The following is an 18,386-nucleotide window of genomic DNA, read 5'->3' as shown; positions in this document are numbered from 1 at the left end:
CACACACACACACACACACACACACACACACACACACACACACACACACAACACACACACACACACACAATAATGCATTCTCTTTCTACCACATAGCTCCAGCCCCGACTCAAGTCCCCTGATCAATGTCCACCAATGCAACAACCTCTTGTTAGATGTCTCTCTCTCTGTTTTTCTCTCTTTCTTTCTCTCTCTATTTCTCTCTTTCCCTCCCCGCATGCAGCATACGTCTGGCCCCTTCGAGCTCCTGTCCACTGGCTTTCCTTGCTCTGTTTTACTTCGTCCACCCCCCACACACCCTCCGCTCCCGCTCTCTCACCACACACACACACACACACACACACACACACACACACACACACACACACACAACACACACACACAACACACACACACACACACACACCACACACACACACACACACACACACACACACACACACACACACACACACACACACACAGTGCACATTGCTTTCATTAGACATCTCTTTCTTCTCCTCCTCACTCTCTCCCTCCCCCAAGTACTCTTGTCCGGCCCCTGATCTTTCTGTCCATTGGCTTCCCCGGGTCTATCTTTCATGTCCAGCCCCTAATGAGTGTCCATTGGTTTTGTTATTTCCCTTCCCTCCTCCCACTTTGCCGCTTCGCCCTGCCCATGTTTTGTATGTCTGTGTCCATCCATCTCCTGACGTTCAAGTTCGCAGGAACGTCACGTCCGCACTTGAACTTGCAGCTCAGGGGGGCTTTTGCCATTTTTTCATCTCTCTCCCTCGCTCTCTTTTAAAAAAAGCCATGACGGCGATCCCACAATCCATCTTCCCTGCGCCATCGTTGTATTATTTCTAATTTATTTTGGATGTCAAAGGCATTGATGAAGATATTTTCTCTGGAGTCTCCCTTCTAACCCGGCTCTCCCGATGTGAACCGAGCTGAACGCTGCCACCAGCCACCATGTCTCGCCGCAAGCAAGGCAAACCCCAGCACTTAAGCAAACGGGATTTTTCGCGTAAGTACATCTAAATTGTCATTTCTACTTTTACCACGCTCCTTTCTACCCAGTCCAATACTGTGTTCATTCAGAAAAGCGGAAACTGGGTTACATGGAGCGTGATTCAAACAGGCACTTTGGACACTGGACTGCACGGACCCGCGGTCAAGTGGACTTCACCGTGAAATCGAGGGGAGAATCTCCCCGGGTGAAATACATATGCGCGCATAGCATATTCTACCCAGGCTGAAAGAGAAAAGTTTGATCCAGCTTTCGCCACTGCGAAAAATCGGAGAAGTTTGCAGCGAGAATGGCATTACATTCACAGGCACTGGCTTTAGTGCCCCCGTTGCCTCCGCCACTAAAGTGCATAGGCTACATTAAGGTACGCGGAGCGTATGGGTATATGCATGCTTTCCGCGGAGCAATGTAGAATATCGCCCGGAATATCCTGTACCGGTGCCTGTCTTGGATCGAGGCAGGTTTCTCCCCTCTCGTGCTATTTTTGGAAGGGTTTCAAAAACCTGGAAGTGGATTTTGTTTGGGAAAAATCTCGTGTCCAACTGTTTACAAGCACGGAGCGCGCGTGTAGCTCCTCGAAATATATAAAAACGGCTTATTTGTACCCTGCTTGTCTTATATCCTTATCGAACGGATTGTAGTGTTTACATTGATTCTGCAAGGTGTCCTCATATAGTGGCGGGAAGCATATGCTTCATGCTGTCTCGAGTAGCCTAGTAAAAGAGGGTGCTTTCGTAAAGAGCAACAGGACCAACGCATTTTCTTTTCTGTAGCCTATTTTTCTTCCTACTTTTTAGCAACCCACATTTGGAGCATTGGTATTTATTTTAGTTTATCATGCAGTTCATTACCCTAAGGTAAGCCAAAACAAGAATAACAATGAAATGTTACTTTTACTGTAATTACAATGTAAAGAAAATGTTGAATAATAATACATTGTTATGTTTAACTAGGCTATATGGAAAACTCTGCTTAGCACACATTTATTTTGATATGGTTGATTTAGTTTGCATACATAACCAGCATGTTTACGATGTTACAAGCTGCAGGCAGTTAGCTAAATATGCGTTTGTAACAAGAGGAATCACTAAGGTAGCCAGTCCAATACCCGTTGTTGCCACACCGTGTATTTGTCCTACAATCGTCCATTCAGTAGCGCTCGAATGGTGTTATATGCGATAACATGCCCTAGATCCACGTTGTTGTAACATTGTATCGTATCATGTGGCATTATTAGGTTTCCGCATGAAGTCGAGCGGCTTTAGCCATATCTCTGGGTCTCAGTGTAGCCAGGGCATACTGCCCAGCTGCATCGGCAGGCTTTTGTTCGTGTCGGAATCTCGTCGCTAGGAGGCAGACAACGATCAGAAACTGGATGTGAACTTGAACCTGATCAATTTCACCGCCACCTCAATCTACATATATGAGGATATGTTTAGAATGCAGGGAAATGCATAAGGGGATTTTAAACGGCACGTTTCCCCTCCTCTTTTCTCTCCAGTTTCGAATACAGTTTTTTTCTACAGGGGTATGGAAGTTGAACACTTTTCAATACAAATGTTAACATTCTGTAGTCCTATAATTTGTCAAACTACCTAAACGCAAAAATCTCCATAAAAAAATCTTCAGACCCTTTTTATTTGATTTGAAATCGTCGAAAATATCATATTTTACAATAAAAAAATAGATGTATTTAATGTGAAAATGCATCACAAAACTTGTCCATATGAATAAAAGATAGACCCATGATGGCTTTAAATTAAGGTTTGAATGTTTTTTTTKAGCACATATTTTGTATTAGGACAAAAATTGCTATTAGTTGTCCATATTTCCTGCCGATAAGGAAGGTATCAATAGTGTTAATGGTAGGCTAATCAAACCCCTGAAATGGAATGGAATTTACAGAAGTGGGAGAAGAGATATGTTACTAATGTTTGCCACCTTTCTTTCCTATGGGCTGTGCATCAAACAACACACATGGTTTTTGTTCACATTGTGCAGAAATTACAGTTGTTTTAATAGCATGCAGAATGAAATCACTTTCAAATGCATGAATTACTGTGTAGTGCTGCCTTACATAGCGTGGTTATAGCCTGTTAGAAAATAATTGTTCCACGACAGTTTTCTTCTTTTTATTGATTTGCCACGCCGAATTGAATTAGTGACAAATCATGTTTATCCCACACATTATAGGAATAGGCCTAAAATGTAATGTATCTCAGTGTACTCTGATGCAGCCTATAGTTTCGTTTTTATCTGATATTGATTGCAGCACATTGGTTTAGGAGCCGGACATGTATTCGTGGAAATGATATTATTCAGTTAATGTTTTGAATATGTACATATGTCCAGGTTTCTCGTCTCCTTCAATTCCATTTAAAGCAGTTCAATGTAGACGGCACAATATGGCGCTAAATACTTTGCATAGGCCTCTGCAGAAAAATATGCAATCAAATAATATCATTAAAATAGGTGTTTATCCCTTTGTAATTAAAACCAACAATGCGTTATGCAACTCTATAAAATCTACTCTCAGTTCAAGTTTAAGGTGAGGGCTTAGTCTGCTTTCATTAGATTTTATCCAGTGAATTTAATGCCTAGGGCTGTTGTATAACCTCGGCTGTTCTGGTGGTAGACCTGACGTTAAATTAAGGGTAGTAACCGCGCAATGTTATCTCTATGTCCCTGTTCGCTCGCAGATGTCGTGTAGGATTGCTCGTTCAAATGATATTTCCTTGCGCGCGGTGGGAGCCAACCCACATTCCGCCCTCTCTCTCTCTCTCTCTCTCTCTCTCTCTCTCTCTCTCTCTCTCTCTCTCTCTCTCTCTCTCTGTCTCATACAACACACTCTCTCCTCTATCTATTTATCTATCTGGCTCTAGGTTGGGCGGAAATAAATGTAACCTCAGTTCACAGGATCCTATCTATTTTATCAAACATCCCTACCAATCATCAGCCACTACAAATTGAAATCTATTTTTTGATTCTCAGTGGTTTTAAGTTCATTAAAATGTGAAATTGGCAGCTTAGTAAAGAAGGTCAAGATGCTTAACCATTAGGAAGCTAAAAAGAAAGCTACTCTCACCTCAGAGCGACAGATTTCAAACACGACGGGCCGCTCAGTAGTAGGCTACTTAGTAGTAATAGTAGACTCCTGTCTAACCTCCCTTTGTGGTGAAATATCTCCCATTTACACAGCTCGTCGTCTGTCCGTGTATAACAAGACTCACACTCCCCGTGTGACAAAAGGCAACTTTCAAACGAGTCAAGCGTTAATCCCGGCTTCCACGGCGAGTAATTTACTTGAACGGTTCCTTAAGGCTGATTTCCGGCTGTAAAAGTGGTTATATAGGAACTGTAAGTCACACATGCAAAGAGTCCAGGAGAGTTTTTTATTTCGAAACACTCAGGCTGCTTGTCTTTTCTGCGCACACATATGTTGGAAACATTTGTAATTTCCCCCATAATGAATTGAGAGAAACAAGCTTTATCCTATATGAACTATTATTCTATCACACATTGTAATTCTTCTGCACCTACAAATACTCTTTTGAATATGAAAAACACATTTTTAAAACGATATTTGAAAAAGCATKAAACATTTTTCCTTTTGATTTTGAAGTATCCAACTGTCTCTCTGCTACTACGCTTCTGATTACTACCAGTCTATTAAACAAGTCATTACATTATACCAAGTTGTTATCTATCAAACTAAGGCTTTATTTGTCATACCCTACAACCCCAAATAATATTTCACATCCATTATAAAGCCTGCCTTTGATTAGATGCCTTTCTTAGTCGTTGTTATGTTAATTTCAATGGATGTAAAAGTAGAAGTTGTCATAGTATGAAATTGACAGGTTGATAAGTGGAGCTGTCTGTCAAATGCCAGTCACACCAAAAGTTAGACACACACTTTTCGCTGCAACACCGCCCAGGCATTACTGCTACTGCTACTGCTACTGCTACTGCTACTACTACTACTACTACTACTACTACTGGGGGTGTAGTCTGATGACTACTACTAGTTTTGGCAGAATGGTGAGAGAGAGCAAGCCAAAGCATGTGATCATTGTTCTGCACTGTTGTTGATACTGCTCAATTGAACATTACGCCTCTAATTTCCCTTCTCCCTCCCTCCCTCCCTCGTTCCTGCTTACAGCCGAGCCCCTGTCTGCCATCGTCTCGGAGGAGCTCTCGTCGGAACGCTGCTCGCAACGCTCCGACCGTTCAGAGAATGGCACGGGCACACTGCGGGTTGCCGTGGAGACGGAGCATGACCTGTTGACCTGTGGTCAGTGCCAGGCCACCTTCCCCCTGGGGGACATCTTGCTCTTCATTGAGCACAAGAGGAAGAGATGTCATGGACCCCCCTGTCTGGCCAGGGGCCTAGACAAGCCCCCCTCCCCGTCACCAGGCCTGGCCCTCACTCCCTCGCCCTTCCTGGCCTCACTCCGCACGCGCCCCGTGGAGGTGGGCGTCCAAGCCACGCCGGGGGCCGATGACGACCGCTTCTCGTTGCCCAGAGGGATCTGCCCCAAGCAGGAACACATCCCAGGTAACCACCGTTCCCCACAACATGTTGTCGTTAAATTAACAATAGGAGCTGTGTTTCAAATTGATATACAGTATCTCTGTTGGCGTAGGTGAACTTGAGTGAACGTGCAGAAACATGTGTGCGTCATAAGGGTAGCCGTGCAAGGGGGCATGTTTAAGTTTTGAAGTGTGTCATAAACCACTATTATATGCAGTGACGTGTTTGAATATGTATAGCCCGTGTGGGCTTGTGTGTTTATGTTGGGGAGGCGGGGGGTGTTGTGTAGTGTGTGTAAGCATAGACGGGGTACTGCAGAGGCCATATATTGGGCAGAAATGTTCCCTCTCCCTGTAGGATTTGCAGTCCTAAGAGACCTAGTGTGAATGTGACTGCCATGATTGGCTCAGATTGGGTCCTCGTTTAAGTGATCCATCTGATTGGCTAGGACTGATAGGCTAGGGGCGGGGTCTATTCCGGCTAACCACAACTGTGAAACATCACAGGGAAGCCCAAAAGAATAGGATAAAATAAAAACATTATGACTTGATTTATGGATTATTATCTCCTCCCTGTCTCAGATCGCCTTGTTCTTGCTGGCTGGTGTTCTTAATTAGAGACACATATGCGTCATAGTGCTACTGATCTCTAGCGGTGTGTGTGAATATATGTGTATGTGTCTTTACGGCTACATGTGTGTGTGTGTGTGTGTGTGTTTGTGTGTGTGTTTGTGTGTGTGTGTCTGTGTGTCAGCCTGCAGAGGGGAAACAGTTAACTTGGCACAGCAGTTGACCTCAGATCCATTGAGTTTGACAGAGAGAGGATGGGGGGAAGGTTGGTTTTCCACGGTAATCAAATATAGCCCAATGGCAAAGTGACACTGGTAACCTTGACTTAGTGGCCATTTTGCAATGGCCTAAATTGGGGCACAGGGTGGGTGCACTGGCTGGCAATGCTGCGGACTCAACCCACCCACCATGCAGGGAAACAAAGGTTTGGCACATGGGTCAATGTGTGTGTGTGTTTGTGACACTGTGTGTTGGAGGGAGTGGTTTAGAGAGTTTTATATAATTACACGGTTGTGCAGTGTGTATATGCCTGTAAGAGGGCATACACAAATTCTGTGATGTATGTGTTTTTGTCTGTGTGTGTGTGTGTCCACGGTTTCTCTGGGATATGTGTTCATGCCTTTTCAGGATGTGTGTTCCAGTTTCCCCATATAGGCTACAGCTTTATAGTGTGTGTCATTCCATGTGTGTGTGTGGATGCTTCCGTTTGTGTGTCCTGTTGTGAGGCTCTCATCTGGAGTGTGTGTCTGTAACTCTATCGGTGTGTGCCGCTTGCACGGTGTGTGTCTGGGGGCTCTGTGAGAAATGCTGCTGTAGTTCTCTCATGTGGCTCTAGCAGATGTCTCCCGATCTCACTGTGGTCTCTCCCCACCACATCTTACACCAGTAAACAAAGGCCTGCATATTCTTACCCTCTCTATTTCTCTATTTCTCTATTTCCTTTCTTACTCTCTTGTTTCCTTCTCATTTCTCTAACTCTCTCTTACTCTCTCTGCCATTTCTTTCCCACCTCTCTCTCTCCTCCTCTTTCTCCCTTAGTCTTTCTTTCTTTTTCACTCTGTGCAGTATAACAGCGGAGGAGTGTACACTCGGTTATGATGGCTCGCCGAGGAAGAGTCGTTTATTTAAAGCATCTTAACGCCACTAATTATTTGTTATAGTGTAGTTTTTCTGTCTATTTCAATCAGGGTTCTCTTTCAGTGGTTGACTGGCAGCACTAAATAAGGCCTGGGAAAAGATGAACTAGTAGGATGGATGCGAGCAACAAAACAAGACTGTTAATCACTCTGCTTGTAAACAACGGCAGAAATGCTGGGAATATAGAGAGTTAAAGGGTGGATTTCAAGGTGGCCATCATTACAGTTCCTCGGGATATTATTTTACAGTTTTCATCTGGCCTGTCTTATATGTTTGTGTTTGAGTGTGCAAGTGTGTGTATTGTATAGAAATGCAAGGTAGTGACTGTGTCTCTGTTTTATTCCATCTCTTCTCATCAGGCTAGATATCCAGGTTTTAGGCAATGAGTCTGTCCTGGATCATCCTCATCAACAATAATTTTGATCTGACCTTTGATCCTTTAATATTGGTTTCGTGATTGGCTTCTGGATTTTGGTATGGAATAGATTCCAGACAGGCCCATTTCGGTGGTACGGTGTGCTGAGAAATGTAGTGTAAGGTGAACCACACTGTGTGTGTGTGTGTGTGTGTTTTGTATGAGTGTGTGTGTGCAGTGTGTGTGTGTGCGCGTGTGTCGGTCTTACCTGGTTCCCTAGCTCATTGTCTTCTTTAGTTCAATCTTAACGGATCGGCAATGCTAATCAGGGTCGTGTCTCGACTCTTGTGTGTGTGTGTCAGCTTAGCCGTTTTGTTTTTAAGATAAGATGTTGCTGCAATTTCAGCACAAATGATCACCACCATTTAAACACACACACACACACACACACACACACACACACACACACACACACACACACACACACACACACACACACACACACACACACACACACACACACACACACACACCACACACACACACACCACACCACACACACACACACACACACACACACACACCACACACACACACACGGTCTCAGCCAGCAGCTAAACTGGGTTATTATTTACATCATAATGTAATGGGTGAGACACGTCTGATGGGGTCAATGGTAGTATAAATTAATGTTATGTTTTGGAATCATTAGGTGTGAATTATTTATGTTTTATATTAAAAATAATATTATAACTATTATTATATTAATCCATTTTTATTGTAATTTTTAACAGTCATTTTTGTAATTCTTTGTTTTACACAATGCAATATCAGTAACAGATTTTTACAGCTATAGAGTTGTTTTTGTATTGTTTCTGCACCATGAATATTTATTACTGTGTATTATTGCATTGGTAAGTGTGGTAGTGGGGAGTTTGTCATTGGTATGTACCTTAGGAAAATATGGAGCATTGCTCTTGTGGTGTAATACCCTTATTTCCATATCAAACAGCTCTGTTTGAAAAGACAGAAGGCAGTACCTGTCGGGGAGTGTGTGTGTGCCATATGGATTGTTGTCCTTGATTTTACTACAACCACATTAGGTTGGGATCTCTTACGCTCTTTAGTCTATTAATTAATGCTACACTGTGTGTTCTGTGAGTACCAACACAGCACTAAAACTGATTGTGCCATGTGTAATGTCATTGTAAAAAAGCATGATTGATTGTGCAACACTGAAATAAATTATTCTTCCACTAACCCCATCACAATATGGTATACAAAGCACTTGAGCCTTGTTGTTACGAAGATATCTCTGTCCCTATGACTTTCTCTGGCTCTGTATATTCCAATGTACACTATATGGTCTGGAGTCTCTGCATATGTTGTGCTGTTGATGCTACGGCTAAGCTAAAGCTGGGCTATGACATGATTGCTGTTGCGGTGTGGCAGATCAGGCGATTAGCCCGCACCGCTAGCATTGCTAGTGTTTATTAAATGCACCTTTATTTTTTGCTTAAATTTCAGCGCTCTCTCTCTCCCACTCTTTTTCTCTCTCAAACACTTTCTCTATATCATTTTTAATCATATTTGATGCTTTTTCTCCCTTGTTCTCTCTTTTGCTTATCCATTTCTATGCCTCTCTTTCTATCTATCTCTCTCTCCACTTCACTATCTTTGCAATAGTGTTAAAAGTCAATGCAAATCGGGGGCACCCAATCGGTATGGAATCAATTACATTGTGTGAGTGCATGTGTCATGTGGGCGTGTCTGTCTGTGTGTGTGTGTGTGTGTGTGTGTGTGTGTGTGTGTGTGTGTGTGTGTGTGTGTGTGTGTGTGTGTGTGTGTGTGTGTGTGCATACGAGCCAGCTGCAGTCTCTGATGCCAAAACGCCATGCTGAACTAGTGAGTGAGTGTGTGTGTCTGTGTGAGAACAAAGCATCAGAATCTCCCTACCATTACCCCGTCGTCTCTCGCTGTCTAAATCCCCCACCACTTCATACGCCACTGTCTGTCACGACACCAGGGATCATCAAAGAGTCATTTGGTTTTGCTGGGAGGGTGAGTGGAAACATGCTCTTATGCTGGTCTAGCAGGCGCGTTTCTCTGCTTGTCTTTCCTCGGCCCCTCTGTAAGGATTGGGTTGAAGGAGGTGTGTGGAAGGTCATTTATCGCACCTCGAATAGAGCAGTTGTAACGTTGAGAGAGTGGATGATCGGCCAAGGAAAACGTCTTCTATACACTTTGGCTGGAGATACACATTGAACTTACCATGGCATAAGCAAAACAATGAGAATCGTTCTGTCTTTTAACTTCCATTACATTAGAAGGTTAAAGGACCCTGGATTGAATGGCTTGTTCTGCATGGCATATTTTGATGCCATGGCGATGGTCTCTGTGTTATTATTGACATTTTATRACACATTTTAGACATATTTTCACGTTGGTTGATTTGGACTGATATTAAAATGACAGATCTACAGTAGATTTTTTGTTGATTGATTGATGATTTGTCCTTTGCCCTATGTGGCACAGACAAACCATTGCCCCACCTTTGGTTTGGATCTCGTTTAGTTACATAAGGTAGTGGGATATGGATTGAAGCCTATTTGATATCATTAACCAAATCGATACAGTGACATATGTTATTATCTGATTTTGTATTGGAGTTGTCAACTCCGGCACTATGGCGGAATATTGTTAAAAGCTTATGTTTGTTTTTTCTTTGTCAGTGATTGATTTATGTTTACTTTTCTGAATTGTAGAAAACAGAAAGCTACTGTTTTTTGATGCCTCGTTTTGATACCATGTGTGGTGTGTGTGTGTATCCACTACATCAGCCCATGACAGTTTGGTCCTAGCCTAGCTCTCTAATGATGTCAGAAGTTGTGCAAAGCTTGTCTATAAAACTGTTTATACACTACAAAGCTTATTTATATATCCCAGTGAATTACACACTGCTGTTTTATATGCAAAGTCGAAGAGGCCGGCTCAATTCAGTATATTTGCATATGTGTGAGTTTATGTATACACTCTCTGTATGTGAGCTTGACATGTGTATATGTGTTTGTGTTCTCTTAGTTGTGTATGCTTGTGTGTATTGTTCTACCAGTGTGTGTGTGTGTGTGTGTGTGTGATGTGCGCGTTTGAGCCCCATCGGGGCGCGGTTGAACATGAAAGGGTGTTGAGTTGGCAATGTAGCCGTAGGACATCCCCTGGCAGACTGTGCCAGGGCAGAGTTGGCACTGAGTGTGGTGGGCAGTGTGTGTGTGTGTTGTGTGTGGTGTGTGTGTGTGGTGTGTGTGTGTGTGTGTGTGTGTGTGTGTGTGTGTGTGTGTGTGTGTGTGTGTGTGTGTTGTGTGTGTGTGTGTGTGTGTGTGTGTGTGTGTGTGTGTGTGTGGTTGTGGAGGGCTGGCTCCTGACTGGGGTTCATGTCGTCATTTGGCTTTACTACCACAGAAGAACATCATTGTGCTGCAGGGAAACACACACACACACTTGTGTATGTAGGGTTGATGTGTGACAATCTGCCTGCGTTTCTGTATTTGTGTGTGTTCTGTAAGCATAATTCCTGTCAGATGTCAGTAGTGTGTTGCTGTCTGCTTCTATCTTTAAGGAAGGACAAGGTGCAGTCCCACCAGGATAATGCCCTCTCACCCATCACCCCTGGCAAGACTACTGTCACAACTACTGGCCTATCTCTGACAATCGATTAATGGCACTATTTTTAGTGACCAGAGAAGAACTGCCCAAACACACCACAAGACGATCTCCAACGGATTTCCCACCCAGTTACATCACAAAGCCTGATCACAAAGCCTGATCCTCTTTCTTATTAACTTGTACTGGTGGATTTTTGTTAGGATAATATTGGGTTTTACCTTTTGGTTTAAACTGGTATGAATTTATACACTAGTGTGTGCTTGCCCTTTATCATAGTCTCTTCAGCCAGGTGTGTGTGTGTGTGTGTGTGTGTGTGTGTGTTGTCTGTTTAGCAATACTAATTATTCCGTTGTTTGTCGTCATGCCACTGCAATAGATGAATACACTTTACTGTCCATTGTTAACACACTCTAAGAAAATTGCACTTACATGAAAAGATGCGTGTCTACAAGCACACACACATGCACGCACGCATGTCACACACACACACACACACACACACACACACACACACACACACACACACACACACACACAACACACACACACACCACCACACACACACACACACAACACACACACACACCACACACACACACACACACACACACACACACACACAGACAAAACCCCTACCCCCTGACTGAATCTTACTGATATAATCTGCTCAGGCTCATTTGAATTTTAAGCACTTCTTTAATCTTCAAAGCCAAATTGCTTTATGAATATGCAGGTGTGGGTAGACTTTAGTTCATACCTAGTTGTAAATTCTAATGACCATTAGTCCTCTCAGTAATTGCCAATTGTTTTGCATTTTGATTGGCCTAATACCATGAGCATTCTGAACACATCAGCACGGCCTGTCAGACCTTATATGTGGAGGGGTGCATATATATATTGGTGTGTTGTGTGTGTGTGTGTGTGTGTGTGTGTTTGTGTGTGTGTGTGTGTGTGTGTGTGTGTGTGTGGTGTGTGGTTGTGTGTGTGTGTGTGTGTGTGTGTGTGTGTGTGTGTGTGTGTGTGTGTTGTGTGTGTGTGTGTGTGATGTACATTTGCAGGATCGGTGGGTAGTGTGTTAGAGGTAAGGAACTCAGGGTGTAAATAACTTGTATGGTTGTAGTGTTTTTCTGTCGGGGGGGTTTGGCCTAAATTACTGATGTAAATGAAAGCGGCGTTTTGCGTGTGAAGATTGAGAGTTCACTGGGAGATTGGACTATTTAATTTACATGATGACTCGCCTCTCCCTCATTACTGCATGGGTTTTCATACAGCACACACACACACACACACACGCACGCACGCACGCATGCACGCACGCACGCAAACACACGCAAACACATACACACACGCAAACACACACACACACGCACACACACGCAAACACACACACACGCATACACAGCAAACACAACACACACACACACACACACACCACACACACACACACACACCACACACACCACACACACACACACACCACAACACACAACACACACACACACACACACACACACACACTCAAACACACACACACACACACTCACACACTCAAACACACACCACACACACACACACACACACTCACACACATAAACACACACAATCACAAACACCCACACACCCACACACGCACGCACGCACACACTCAAACACACACACACTCACACACATAAACACACACAAACACAAATACACACACTGAACCTATACCAAACTGTGTGTGTTTCAGGAACTTGTAGTGTAATGGTGTTGGCATGCCTGTCACTCCTCTTCCCCTCCCTCATTTTCAGTCCCTCTCTCTCTCTCTCTCTCTTCTCTCTCTTTACCCCTCTCGCCCTCTCTCGTTCTCTCTCCTCTCCTTGAAGAAACAGATGTTAACCCCCCTCCTCTCCTCCTCTCCACCCTTGCTCTGATTTGAATGCGTGTCCATTTTGAAGAGAGCGATTTGTCTTGCTAAGTGAGTTCTCTCTTAACATGGGAAAATGGGAAGAAGGGAAAATGAATTGCATCATCAGCACCAGAGGAGGCTGGTGGAGGAGCTATAGGAGGACAGGCTCATTATAATGGCTGGAATGTAATGAATGGAATGGTATCAAACACATCAGACATATAAACCTCCATTCTATTTACTCCATTCCAGGCATTACAATGAGCCTGTCCTCCTATAGCTCCTCCCACCAGCCTCTACTGTTCAGCACTGGGATGTGGTTAGTCCCACATGCAAAGATGGTCTGAAAAACAGACTCTTGATTTGCCCCAGACACACTGCACAACACACACACACACCACACCACACACCACACACACACACAACACACACCACACCACACACACACACACACACACACACACACACACACACACACACACACACACACACACACACACCACACACACACACACACACATAACATTTGATTTGATGATACAGAGGCATGCCAACATAGCTGCTTTCCCTCCCCAGTGGGTGGCTGAAAAAGTGGAGACAGAGGGGGAGAAGGAGAGAGAGAGAGAGAGAGAGAGGAGAGAGAGAGAGAGAGAGAGAGAGAGAGAGAGAGGGCAGAATTAGGACAAGAAAGAAGAGAAAAAGTCAATCAAATAAATACATTTGTGGATAATAATGAGCCGAGACATTTAAGCAAAAGAATGGAAAAAAAGATGAAAACAACCAACAACAAACAAAACAAGAACAAGGGGTCATCTTTTTCCCTTTTGGTTCCTTACTGTTTTTTTCTCTTCTTGGTTTTCCTCTTCCTTCATTCCAGTTTGTGTACACATTGTGATGAAACAGAATTCTTAATCGGGGAGAAATGAGGAACGATGTGAACGACGGTCTAATGGACACATTGAAGGGAGAGAGGGAGGGGTAGAAGTAGTGTGTCTGCCTGGGTATGGTGGGGTTCTTGTCTCCAGTGGGATGTTGAAGGCCTGTTTCCTGAGGTCTCTTTTAGCCCTGCAACACACACACACACACACACACACACACACACACACACACACACACACACACACACACACACACACACACACACACACACACACACACACACACACACACACACACACACACACACACACACAAACACACACACCACACCACACACACACTCTCGAAGCCTACCCCTGGCTTGCTAGCTCACTTCAAAGTTGTTAATATTCATCTGGGAAACTGTATCCAAAACACAAATAAATTATTAAGTGCATTAACGTTTTAGGCAGTAAGATTAACTGATGGGGGATCTGTGAGATCCACCGTCTTTTTATTTGTGTGTGTGTGCTGTGTGTGTGTGCTGTGTGTGTGTGCTGTGTGTGTGTGTGTATGTGCTCGGTAGTGGATCTGCCCTCTTTCACTTCCCTGTCTCTGGTCTTTGGCCAAGGGCATGCATAATTGATCCCACACGCGCTATCATTTTCTTGATGTAATTGCCTCGGTAAGATATGATGAAATCTAATGGATAATTTATTATTTCAAAATGGGTAAAGAAACAGTGAAATGTCGGAAGGGTTTTAGGGGTGTATGGGTGGTGTGGGTGTGTGTGTGTGTGTGTGTGTGTGTAAGGGAATGTGATAATGAGGTGGTAGTAGAGGAGAGGGACAGCAGTGTGTGGTCGAGCGGGAATAGAAGAGGGGTGAGAATGATAGAGGAGAGAGAGAGAAAAGGGGGAGAGAAAAAGAAGGGAAAAACGGAGAGAGAATTCATATTTGGCGACCCATCCCTTCCCTGCCACACCGCTCCACTTTAAATGTGCTGCCTATCCCCAGTTCCAGATGTAGTGTCCGTCACCACTGTATATAAGATTTGGAGCCTCGTAGGGAAAATAAACAGACACACGCCAGTATATTCTCCCAGCGTGTTTCAAAGTCTAAAGCATCATGTATTTAATACCTGGCTGAATGTTGAAGCATGAAAATAATCTGTAATGCCTTGAATGCTTGCCTGACAAAAAGGACGTGAAAAGAAAAGCCACTTTTCTCTCGCATTGCCTGTAAGAACTGAAATACATCTTAAACCTGTCTCCACCTCTTTTCTCTCTCTACCTCCTTTCTTTCTTTGGTTCATTCTTCCTGGCCGTTCTTTGCCAAGGCGAATATGTCTCAACACGCTGTGTGCTAGCACAAACAACGGTCTCTCTCGTATGGTAAAGTTGACTGGTTAGAAGAGAGGGAGGGGACACCTGTGCCATAGTTCAAGACATCCTGGTCCAACACAAATCTATATTAGATAAGCCAAGAGTAAAAGAGAGAGCGAAGGGGCCAATAGAGGGAGAGAGTGGTTGTGTGGGCCCCATGGAAGCCCCCATGCAGCCCCAATTCTGCCCCTATAGTGAAGCAAGGAAAGGGGTCTCTAGAGGCCACTGGGTAGGCACAGCAGACAGAGACTAATAGAAGGGCTTTGGGCAAGGAGTGCCCCCCCCTCCAAATGCACACACTGAGAGAGGGGGGAGATAGGGAGAGAGGGGGAGGGACTATGGGTGAGGTCTGATGCTGGTTGTCCATTAACAGATGAACTTGGCAGAGAGCCAACTGTTTGATGAGACGGGTGTCATAGACTGTGTGCTGGGGCTAGGGCTGCTTGCTCTCCCCTCTAGTCCTTTCTCTCGCTCTCCTTTCTTTCACTCTCTCTTGTTCTCACTTGCTTCTCCTTTCACACTCTATTTCTTTCTTTCTCTTATTCCTTCTACCTCTTCTTTTTCTCCCTCCCTCCTTTTCCCTGACTGTACCTGACTACACATCAAATGCTTCCAGGTTCCCTTTTGGCCAAAGGGAACGGCACTGCTCCTCTATGCTCCCCCCCACCACTCTTCTATGCCCAGAACCAGTTCAGACCGGTTAGCTGGCCTTGCAGCCAGGGCCTCTGTCATCTCGCCTTAACGGAGTAGGGGAAAGAAAAACAACAAAAATGCCAAAAAGGAAAATGAAAGCTCATTTCTGATAATGCAGCTGACCTGAGGGTGCTTAGCTGGTGAATTAAAAGAAAGAGAGAGAGAGGGAAGGAGGCAGAGAAAATTAAAGAGATCAGGACTTATCAGGGAGAGGAAAAAAGCAACGGAGAAATGCCAGTGAAATAAGTCTGGCGTTTTTTGGGCCATTTTGCAGGGTTGTGTTGAAAATGAAACAGGAGGTAGTTGGAGAGGAGCTGGGAGGATGTGTGTGTGTTAGCTCCACATGGCCGTGCATGTGGAAGGCAGCAGGAGCAGCAGGAGTTCTTTATCTTTGTACAGTGTGTGATAGTTGGGTGGTACAGCTAGACACTATAGAGTCCAGTGGCAGTTGGTGCTGTTTTCTTTTGAGCATGGCCTTATTTCTATAACAGCATAGGTGAAAGGGAAAAAATATATAACAAAATATAGCTAGCTCTTTCTCTTGCTTCTCCTTCATTTTTTAAGAAATTAATTTGTTCTAAACTGTTCAACTATTGTTTTTCTCTCTCTTTGAGTCATCTACTCATCACATTTTATGTACTGCAGTGCTAGCTAGTTGTAGCTTACGCTTTCAGTAYTAGATTCATTTTCTGATCCTTTGATTGGGTGGACAACATGTCAGTTCATGCTGCAAGAGCTCTGATAGGTGGCAGGACGTCCTCCGGAAGTTGTCTATGGAATGGGGAGAGAACCATGGGCCTCCTAGGTTTTGTATTGAAGTCAATGTATCCAGAGGAGGACAGAAGCTCTGTCCTCCGGCTACCCCATGGTGCTACTCTACAGAGTGCTGTTGAGGATACTGTACACCTTATTTGCAAAACAGTTTGTTCTAATCAATTATTTGGTGACGTGAATATATTTTGTATATTTCTTTCTAAAAATGATAACTTTTTAATGTTTCACAATTTTTATTTTTATGTAATTCACTGGCGAGGATGGTCCTCCCCTTCCTCCTCTGAGGAGCCTCCACTGATAGGGTCATAAAGCTTCCAAAGATGGTGGATAAATGAAGATGTCTTACTCAGGCCAATTACCATAGAAAACATTTTTCTGCTTAAGGGGTAGCTCTCCCATAGGCACCAATGCGATAGCAGCTGGATATGGTCTGCTTATCTCATTGACTCTATATGAACCAGATAAAAGGAGCCAGGCAGATGTCTTGCTTCCTCTTCTGTCTCTTGCTCTTCTCCCCCCCCCCCCAGCCAAGGGCACGCGAAAAATGGTTATGTGTGGTGTGTGTGGTGTGTGTGTGTGTGTGTGTGTGTGTGTGTGTGTGTGTGTGTTGTGTGTTGTGTGTGGTGTGTGCCTATATTTCTATGCATACTTACTCTGTCTCTCTAGACCTGCGGGTTAATTTCTCAGGCTGGCCAGGCTGTCTTGTAGTCCAGATCAATTTCATATAAAACTGTGTGTCCTTCATACATGTTCAATAGCTATGCCTTCATAATGGCCCCCACAACCACACACACACAACCCACAACACACACAACACCACACACACACACACACACACACACACACACACACACACACCACACACACACACACACCACACACACACACACACACACACACACACACAACACCACCCACACACACACACACAAAACCGCAACAATGCCTGACCTCTACATGTACTGTATTGCACATTACTAACATCATAACCAATACGTCCAAACCAGACAACCACCACCACACCTAAATATACCAACACATGACGGGCTTGTGTAATCATATCAATTCATTTGATCCAAGCAATATACTGGGCATGGTGGGGATGCCTATATAGATAACACCTGCTCTCGATGAACCCTTATTGAATCTAGAACCGGAACTGGTGTTAAGCGACATCAGCACGCTCGAAGGATAAAAGGTTTTGACCTCAATGACCAAGTTCATACGGTGACCGAGAGGGAGTACGTAGAGTGAGGGACTAACCCACGGATTAGGAAGAGGCAGAAGGGCCCAGGATCCACTTCAGCTATTGCAACAGACGGCTGCGCATATTCCTGCTTCTACATAAAATCCATCAAGCAGCTGGTGTGTGTAGCGTACAGATGGTGCAAGAGCGTGCTTGGTGGTTTTGAGGAGTGTGCCCCATACAGGGTCCTCCACGCAGACTCCGCCCCAGATCTTCCGGCTCCCAGTCCCTTCTTATATTTCTACAGTTGACTTTTGGGAACCCAGGGTGGGA

At 44.2% G+C, this 18,386-nt stretch overlaps 1 protein-coding gene across 1 annotated transcript in view; it reads left to right on the top strand.

Annotated features, from left to right (window-relative positions):
* Nucleotides 1–544: 544 nt before the first annotated feature.
* The window catches only part of bcl11aa (BCL11 transcription factor A a), a 61,637-nt gene continuing 43,795 nt past the window's right edge, over nucleotides 545–18,386 (top strand). Inside the window, exons 1-2 of the mRNA XM_023970068.1 lie at nucleotides 545–1,009; nucleotides 5,175–5,570. Of these exons, the coding sequence (XP_023825836.1) occupies nucleotides 955–1,009; nucleotides 5,175–5,570 (451 nt within the window). The 5' untranslated portion in view covers nucleotides 545–954. The remainder of the gene's footprint in view (nucleotides 1,010–5,174; nucleotides 5,571–18,386) is intronic.

This window comes from Salvelinus sp. IW2-2015, linkage group LG25, assembly GCF_002910315.2.
Source record: "Salvelinus sp. IW2-2015 linkage group LG25, ASM291031v2, whole genome shotgun sequence".
Classification (NCBI taxonomy): Eukaryota; Metazoa; Chordata; class Actinopteri; order Salmoniformes; family Salmonidae; genus Salvelinus; species Salvelinus sp. IW2-2015.
Note: the sequence above shows the minus strand (reverse complement) of the source record. Positions and strands in the feature narration are given on the sequence as shown.